Below are 8,828 nucleotides of genomic sequence, written 5' to 3'. Positions count from 1 at the left end.
TGCCTAGCAAAGGATGGCAGAGACTGTCAGCAGGAGAGACCTGACACTGAAGTAGAGATACTCAAGGAGAAGAATCCATAGGGACCTGAACGTGGGACTCAAATGACAAAGACAACAGTAAAAACTGGTCTCTTCCTCCTCTTCAGCTGTGACCCCATTCTGCAAGAACAAGGACCTACTCAAATTCACAGGGCAGCTAACTAGGGAATGGATAATGCAATATTTATTTACCCAGCCACAGCATGTCAGAGTCACTGATGCAGGAAGTTCCTGAGAAACAAAATTCGCAGCTGAAATTTAAAGGGCTCCTGATAATTTTATAGTCATGAGCATTTCTAGCTTTGAAAGCTGAAATAAAAAATAGTAATCTTAATTGCCATTCTTCAGCTCTAAAAACGAACACCTGAGCACCACAACTACTATGACAGGGAGGATATTGGGTTAGTGTCTTAACCAGAGTGGCAGCTCCTATGTTTCTGCACCTGATTTTGTGCATTTCTACCCATTTTGACAACAATGTAGCCAAAACTGCTTCATGCTTTTCAGTGTGGTGAATTACTCTCCTGCATACCGCAGAACATATGCATATTTCCAGGAATTATTACTGTTCAAAGTCTCAAACGCATTCCTTGTATTCAATTCAAAATTGAGCCAATTCAAAAAATTCAAATGGGCACTGACATTTTAGAGCCCACGCTTGTGCCCTCAAAGTGTCTAGAGCTCTCAGTAAGAAAGAGCTCAGGACCAGGAATATTAGGTTTGGGTCTGGGAGGGGAAAAGTTACCCTGTTTCCTCCCAGGTTGGGAAGTATCAGAGGAGTCATGCGAGTCTGAAACATGCAAGATCATTGCTTCAACCCAGAGTCTAAAGCAAAATATAGCCTTCCACCTCAGGAGAGCATTTTGTTCACATCCCTCTGATGCTACTTGGTGAGCAATCTCTTCCAGCTTAAAAAAAAACCTAGAGGAGTCTCCAGAAATGCTCACTCCAACAACAAAGAGTTGGAAAATGCTTTCAAAGGAGCCACAAATCCACCAGGCCAAAGCAGGGCGCCTCAGATCTGGCAGGCGAGGCCGGAGGAACAGGTTCAGCTGAAGCATTCAGCTCTGCCCTTCCTCCCCATGTCACCCCTTTGAAAACCAGGAATGAGTTGATTTACCTATCCAAACCTCAGGCACTGGTATAAAGTCCCTCTTCAGCACACGTACACACACACATGCATGCACCCCCCTTACCTTATTTAGCCATTTCAGCCCCGGTATTGTGTTAGAGTTGATTTGCTCTTCCAGCCAGGGGCGCATCCGCATCCTTTCGACAGGCATTGTCACCAGCCCGGGAAGGAGCTGCAGGGAACAAGGGGCAAGGTCACTTGTTTTCCAGGCAGAACTCCCAAGCAGCTTCCCCATCTCTGCACAGTACAGACTTATTAAAGCTTTGCAGGCATTGAACAATTATAAATATAATAGTGACTTTGGATCTATGCGGGACCCTCCCCTAAAAGCAGCTGAGATGACAAAGCATTCTCTATGGCAGAAAACACTTTTCTGGTACACCTGGATTAAGAAAACCTTCACCTTAAAAAGACACATCATACTGGCAAAAGCTTGTGTGCTGACACAGGCAGGATACCAGAGGCCGCAAAGAAAAACAATTACGCTCCTGACGAGACCTCTTTCTGGCCCACATCCCTGCATTTGCACAAGACCTTTTTTTGCCAAGAAAAAAAAGTAACCAAAAAAATTCACATGCAGGAGGCATCACTGTACTAGCTAAAATGAGGCACCTGCTAACGAGAGTGCTTTTAAATGGCTGTTTCTGTCCCGTAAACTTGACTAAAATTATGAAAAATGTATTTTACATCACAGCAATTTATCAGACCACTTTGGTTCTGGCTGAGTAGTTTGACCCCCTCCCTCAAGCTTTTTCTGATCAACCCAGTCACTGATGTTTTAGCTGCCATTTTACATTTCGATACTATTTAGCTAGGAAGTGAGTGCTCTCCAGCCCCCTCAGCTGCACCACGCCACATTATATTATTCAGTTAAGACTCAAACTGCCTTCTTTTTTTTTCTCTCTCTCTCTCTCTCTCTCACACACACACGTGACCCTGATGCCACTTCCCTGTTTAGAGCTGTAAATTATTGACATAAGAGTCCAAAGTCTTGGACTTTTAAAAACATTAACCTATCTCAGGCACCGCTCTGAAAGCGCCAACCGGCACTACGTGCAGATTAAAGCACCACATTAAACTCCTGTTAAACAGCCTGCAACCCATCATTTCCATGTTCAAGTACTTGCATTTAGGCTTCTTCTTCTCCTCTCCTCCTCTGCACCGGGCTCAGCTCCTTCCTCTCTCCTTTGTTCTTCACATCTGTGTTCTCTGCATCATTCTTAACTTCTCTGCTCCGCTATTCTTGACACCTTTGATCTTAAAAAAAAAAAAATAAAAAAGAGAAAAAAATGAGTAGGCCACGTATTTTAAAGCACACAGCAATGACACAAATGTAAATGGGTTTGTTCTTGCTTCCTATGGGAGTACAGGCATCAGACAGACTAACAATTAGGCAGTACGAAGCCCACACCCAGCACAAGAGGAAGAAAAACGTTCAATGTTTCCTCTCATTGCTCTCAGGACATGTATTTCCTGAAACTAATAAGGAATTAAAACCTGAGTGCAACAATAAGGCTCTTTGATGTGTTCAGAGAATCTACCAGCAGCCGTCTCACACTAATCTCTTAGCAAACATACTGGCATTTTATTTACTACTGTGTGGAGCTGGTCACTCGCGCTTCAGACGCAGCCTTTTCCAGTGACTACGAATTTCTAAAATGGCTCAGAAAATGGTTGCAATTGCTCAGCTCCCTTTCAGGTTCACTCAGACACGAAAAACAGCCAACCCCAGAACTCGACAGCAGACGAGCCCTTGTGCAAATCCCCTCTCTGTGCAAGAGGGAAGCTGTTTTCTGGGTGAGGGCAACGCGGGTGCAGCTTTTTTGGCCCCCAGGATGGTGGTGAGCAGCAGGCCACGCCGCTGCAGCCCCCTCCGCTTGGCACCAACAATTCCCATCCAGGTTGCAGAGTGTGTACAGGGGATCTGTACCATCTTCCCCTACTACACGCTGGGTCAGAGCTGAAAAATGCAAATGGCAATGTACTAAAAACGCAAGCAAATTTCGACTTGTCTGTCACGGAAGAAACAAGTAGATGCCACAATCATCTTAGATGCATTTCTTTGTAAGGTATCTTTAAGTATACATGCACTTTGAGACAATTCCTGGAAACACTGTGCATCATCTTCAGCATTCAATATATGAGTACTCCCATTTAGCAGTGGGACTCGCCTTCTGGGTGATGAGCCCCTAAGACAAATTTCAAGCCCATCTGAATGAACAAATTAGACAGAAGGCAGAAAAGTCATCTTGAAGGCAGCAGTAACAAACCTCACTTGGGACAGGCAACGCAGAAGAAACAGAAGCTGCCTTTGTGCAAAAGCAACGCATTTCAGGAGACAAGAAAGCTGCCAACATCGCTACTACAAAGAAGCCGGTCTTGCCCAAAACGGCACTGTCGAGCCAGCCATCTCTTCCCTCCCATGTCCCCGGGGGCTTCCCCAGCTGCTCCCCTGCAGATGCTGCAGTGCTCATCTTTTCGGCACCCTGGGACTCCTCTGGGATTAGCACCTGCAGCTGTCAGCTCACACCTTCACATCCATCACCCACACCAAGGCAAATTAATCTGAGGTAATCAGAAAAGAGGTTTGGCTTGCAAAAGGGAGGAGTGACTCACAAGATCTGTTTATCTGAAAGTAAAACCAAACCCAGCTAAAAATAACCTGCAATGATGTCCAGCTGGAGGGAACAGTGGGCATCTCCTAGGGGAATGTCTTTCACAGGGGGGCAAGCACAGCATGTTTCTGCTCATCAAAACACACCCCATGCTCCTCTAAGAGCACGTGTTGCAGGAAATAAAGCCTGACATCTTCAGAAGACACCCCCAGACCTGCCTGCCTCAGGACATCACTGACCACAACAGTGCTAAAATAGTGGGGTTTTTGGCAGTTGCGTGTCAACAACATCCTTGTGATGAAAATACCAAGTCAACTCTACCAAGTAATTGCCTCTGGGAAATGAAGGTGCCATATCTCCTCCTCCAGAGCTGTCAAACGCATGATTTATTTGTAGAGAAAGAAACATCAACTTCTGCTGTGCCTTAAAAGTAGCCTCTGTCTGTCCCTAAGTGGGGTTAATGGGTGCAATTGGGAGTCTTATTTTGATGGCTCCAGGTGGGAGAACCTGAAGTCCATCCATTAGTGAGTAGCGAGACAATCACCTTCTGCCATTAAGGGTCATTCAAGTCTGTAAAGACCTTTGAAATTCCCCAAAACAGGCACCAAAGGCATGTAAAGTTTCAGGTCATCTAACATCAAGCCAGCTTCACCCTCCATCAGAATACATTAATTGTAAAGCAAACCTACAAAGCCAGAAACTAAGGTGAGCCATACAAAACAGCAGGCATGCCAAGTTCCTTTGCTCCAACCTCTCTCCAGAGTTCCCAGCGGAAAGGAAAAAGCAGAAACAGTCGATCCTTGCGAGGAGAATGAAACATCAACATTTATAATCTAAAGCAGGCCGTAAAATCAGGAACACCTATACACCTATCTCCCGTTCCTGGTCAATGTTAACACTGCACTTCCCCTGGACGTTTGCACGTAGAAGCAGCTACGTGCAGGTATCTGTATTTATTGTATCGGGACAAGTGGACTCCTACCAGTATTTTCAGAGCTGCCAGGGCATCCAGTTCCCATCAGCTTCACCACCACCGTGAGCTCCTGAGCCATGGGCACCCATCTGCTGCCCTAAGCAAATCTCTCCAGAAGCCCCGTTACCTTTGCCAGCCTGAATCTTAGCACTCGGGTTAACTGGGAGAAAAATGGCTTAATGCCTTCCTTGGGTCACTTTGCACCATCTTCCTCTGCCTCGGAGAGACCATGGCCGGAGACGGCCGGGCTGGCAGGGGAGAGGAGCAGAACTGGCTGGGGCTGCAGGGCGAAGGAGAGCCCCAGCTCCACCGGGGGCAAAGGAGCATCTCTCACTCCATCACTCCATCACCTCCACCCTTCGGTCCCATCCCAATTTTGTCACATGCTAACACTTCTCTTTGCATAGGCAGCTTTGTGAACAGGACCAGGGAACTCAGCAGGCTTACAAGCAACAGTTCTTTCAGTAAGGCTTTTTTTGTCTGTTTGAACCTGGATCATGGTTCTCATCCTGCTCGAAGACGCGCGTGACAGCACAACCAAGAGGGGAGGGCACTCCGGCATGGGAGCAGGAACGAGCGGCTGGGGAGGACAGGAAGGAACCCCTTAATCCAAAACCGCTAATGAAGCCCCTGTGCTTTTAAACCACAGCTTCAAACTTGGACTCCACTGAACCCCAGCATCTCTTTGGGGAGAGCACGGGAAAATGCTTAACACTCCCAGAGACCCATGTTGGAGTCAAATTTTCTGGCATTACATCGAAAATAATTGTTTGTTTATTCTTCTGGTTTAGCACTGTCCCGTCGTGGGGGAAGGGAATAATAACCGCCAAGAAACACAGTCAACTGCTAATGCAGATGGAACCCAAGAAAGCAGTTTTCTACCCTACAAGAAAAGGGGAGCTCATTTAGACATGGAATTAGGGCTATCTGCCGGGAACTCATTTTATGAACGCCTGCCATTCTTAACAAGACAGCCAACCTTCAAGAGCCATACCTCCTACAAATGTATTAAGGCTGGTAGGTCCGTGAGTATAATTTCCCTTTTTTTGCTCCATTTTTATCACCTGCCTCTTTCTTAAAGGGGGCCGTAGTCAGGGCCGGTTGCCTTTTCGGTGGTGGGAGCTTAAATGTATTGATGGACATTAAGACATCAATAAAATTATTCCCAAACAGGCGCCAAGCGTGTGAGACACTAACCCCAACTCAACGGCATTTGCCTGGAAGGGGAGGCTACCGGGAGCCTGTGAGGAGCCAAGCCCCACACAAGAAGCATGGCCCACAGATGCGCTGACGCCATGGTTTATGGAGGGATTATTTTGACCTTTTTCGAAGGTTTATTTACTGTACTATTCGTGCTAGTCCTGCAGTCAGTTCAGCCTTTTTTTGCAACTAGATATCGCAAAAACGTGGTGGAGGCTACCCCCCGACAAGCTATAAACTGTCCTAATCCTGCAGACGTGGCTTGGAGGAAGAATGCTGTGGAGGGCAGACAGCACAGGATCTGCTGAAGCCAGGCCAGCAAAACCCTGTCAGGAACATGGAGACCGGGAGGAGGCCAGTCAATAACACTGCTCCTGCTACTGCACGGTGCACCTGAAAATGAGCTTTCTACATGGGAATCACACCAGCAGCCTGGCATGAAGCATGCAAGCCAACTTCCTGGGACAGACACAGCTGAAAGCAGAGTCACAACGGCACAAGAGAGGGAAGCATGGGTACAACAACTTTTTTAGGAGTGGTTACACAAACGGCATTGAGCAGGTAGCTGTCACCATAGCATCCTTGGAACATAATAAATCATACCGAATTTCAGGTCTATACTACTTCGCAAGCCGTATTTTTCTAAGATTCTTTATGCAAGACTCTTCAGAAGGAAACTCACAGCACTCATTTATTTTTAAAGAGATACTAGAAAAAGTTATTTTCAAGAACTATTCATCTTTAAAGAGACATTAGAAAAGATGTAAATGATGGTTGCAATCTACATATACACATAAATATTTTCACTCCATAATGTTCAATAAAGAGTTTGTAGTCCTCACGACTCTCTGCTAAAACATTCTAGTAAGTCTGACTTTTGTTTTTTCCCTGACGGAGATAACATTCCTGCCATACAGAAAGTGTAACCTTTGAGAATGAAGAGCTCTTCACTAGAATTACAGCAGCTGTAGACAGAAAGCGAAAGCAATGGCATGGCAGGCATTAAATCTGAGCAGTACAAGGTGTTCTCTTCCCTTCAGTTTCACTCCCTCTGACAGCATCTGGATAACTGAAAAGGCACAAAGGTTATCCCAAAAACACAAGCTACTCTATGTCTACAGATATTTTTTTAAAAATATATTTCTATGGAAGTAAAAAAACCAAAATCTGAAAAACCAATTCTTCTTTCCCATCACAAAGTACCCAGTTAAAAGATTTGCCAGTATATGGAAATGTTATTAATGGTTGTGAGAAGGTAAGGTGGGATAAGATACTTTGAGGTGCATTTGTGAAGTAGGTCACACCCTTTCTCCAGAGCTGTGAAAAAACATCTGTTTCCCCAGAGGACTTGTGCAGAATATTGCATGGTATCTATTTCTCTTTTCTCTGCAAATGCAGAACTGACAATATTTTTTTTTTAAAGTTATCTTGTACTTGTGCTTTGCTGATAATCTTTTGAAGTATTCCCTTTGTTTGCTAACGCTGATGCAGTTCAGAAAAGCATCAATCACCCTGTGTGACCAAACAGATATGCTGAAATGAGACCATACGCTAATTTTAGGATTCAGAGAACTGGGTTCTGTATTTGTCCCTGTGCCAAGACTGTTCCAGGATACAAGGAAACATGATCTTATTTTAAGGAACAGTACTTGGAGCAAAATTCTGTCCCTTGGTCACAGCTCGGACTCTGCCTTCATAGAGGATTTTGCATATAGGACCACCTTTCTCAACTATTCCACTGTGGATGCCCATTTCAAAGTACATGTTTAACCATATGGACTCTGAGCAAAGCCCTGCTTGGAAGTCAAGCTAGTCAGAGGGATAGAGACTTTTCCTGGCTAAGAAAACCTGCTAGCCTCACCTCCTCAGAAATGCTTCAGAAATGTGAGATTGACACTGAAACACAGGCAACTGAACTGCACTTTACTCAGCTGCTCCGAATGCAGACACCTGAAATCCTCCTGCCTGCAGCCCTTGGGGAGACAGACCTCTGCCCAGTGCATTTCCCATCTGCCACGAGGAGAAGGAGAATCTCGCCGTTGATGCTGCAGAAGCAGAATTAACATGCCTTCTTTCTGATAACCCCAAATTATGCAAATATCCATATCTTTTTTGGAACCAACAGCAAAACACATAATTAAAGTAGCATTAGCAAACACGGAAAAGTGGGTATTGCCGTTCTCAGAGGTGTAAGGGTTAAGGGTTCAAAATAAAATCCTGAAGCTCTTGGCGTTGAAAAACAGAGATATGAAGCAAGAAAACACATAAAACTCTATAAAAAACTTTCTGGATTCATGGATAGCTAGACAGCAAAACCTACCCTCTCTGGTCTGCATGTATTAATGGTGCCTCTTTCATTCCCTAGGCATCACTCTGTCGGTGATGCCCTTTTGAACAGGGAGGGATGGGGGAAACACCACGACTCTGCCGGCAGATTTGGTCATCACTAAGCACCCCTTGCCTTGTGCTCCCTTGAAGCATACCCCATGGCCAACTGCTTCACAGACCCAGCTCTCTCAACAGGTTGGAGAGTAGGTATGGTGGGAGGGTGCAGGTCCTGGGCAGACTGGTGTAAGGCACGGCTTGGCCATTAGGAAGAACCTGCATGGGCAAGGAACAAGCAATATTTCACCTGCTTCCCTAGGCTCCCAAACCAAACGTGGCAGGGCTACAACAGGACCATGGCTGGTAAGGTGAAAGCTCTGTGGGGTGGTGAAACACCTGGGAACCCAGGCTGCTGCGCGACGGATTCAAGCTAGCAACAGCTACCCAACTTCCCAAGCTCCTGCTTTGCAGGGGCCAGGTTGTGCCCACCTCAGGCTGTAGGGAGGTGCAAGGTAGATGGAGGAGGAGAGAAGCATTCAGCATG

At 45.8% G+C, this 8,828-nt stretch overlaps 1 protein-coding gene across 1 annotated transcript in view; it reads right to left on the bottom strand.

Annotated features, from left to right (window-relative positions):
• Positions 1-2,461, bottom strand: part of IRF2 (interferon regulatory factor 2) — a 24,393-nt gene extending 21,932 nt beyond the window's left edge. The window contains exons 1-2 of the mRNA XM_009580657.1: positions 2,299-2,461; positions 1,236-1,343 (exon numbers count right to left, since the gene is read on the bottom strand). Of these exons, the coding sequence (XP_009578952.1) occupies positions 1,236-1,322 (87 nt within the window). The 5' untranslated portion in view covers positions 1,323-1,343; positions 2,299-2,461. The remainder of the gene's footprint in view (positions 1-1,235; positions 1,344-2,298) is intronic.
• Between the last annotated feature and the right edge of the window lie 6,367 nt (positions 2,462-8,828).

Source organism: Fulmarus glacialis, unplaced genomic scaffold (assembly GCF_000690835.1).
Source record: "Fulmarus glacialis isolate BGI_N327 unplaced genomic scaffold, ASM69083v1 scaffold15176, whole genome shotgun sequence".
Taxonomy (NCBI): domain Eukaryota; kingdom Metazoa; phylum Chordata; class Aves; order Procellariiformes; family Procellariidae; genus Fulmarus; species Fulmarus glacialis.
This window is presented reverse-complemented; position numbering and strand designations above follow the sequence as displayed.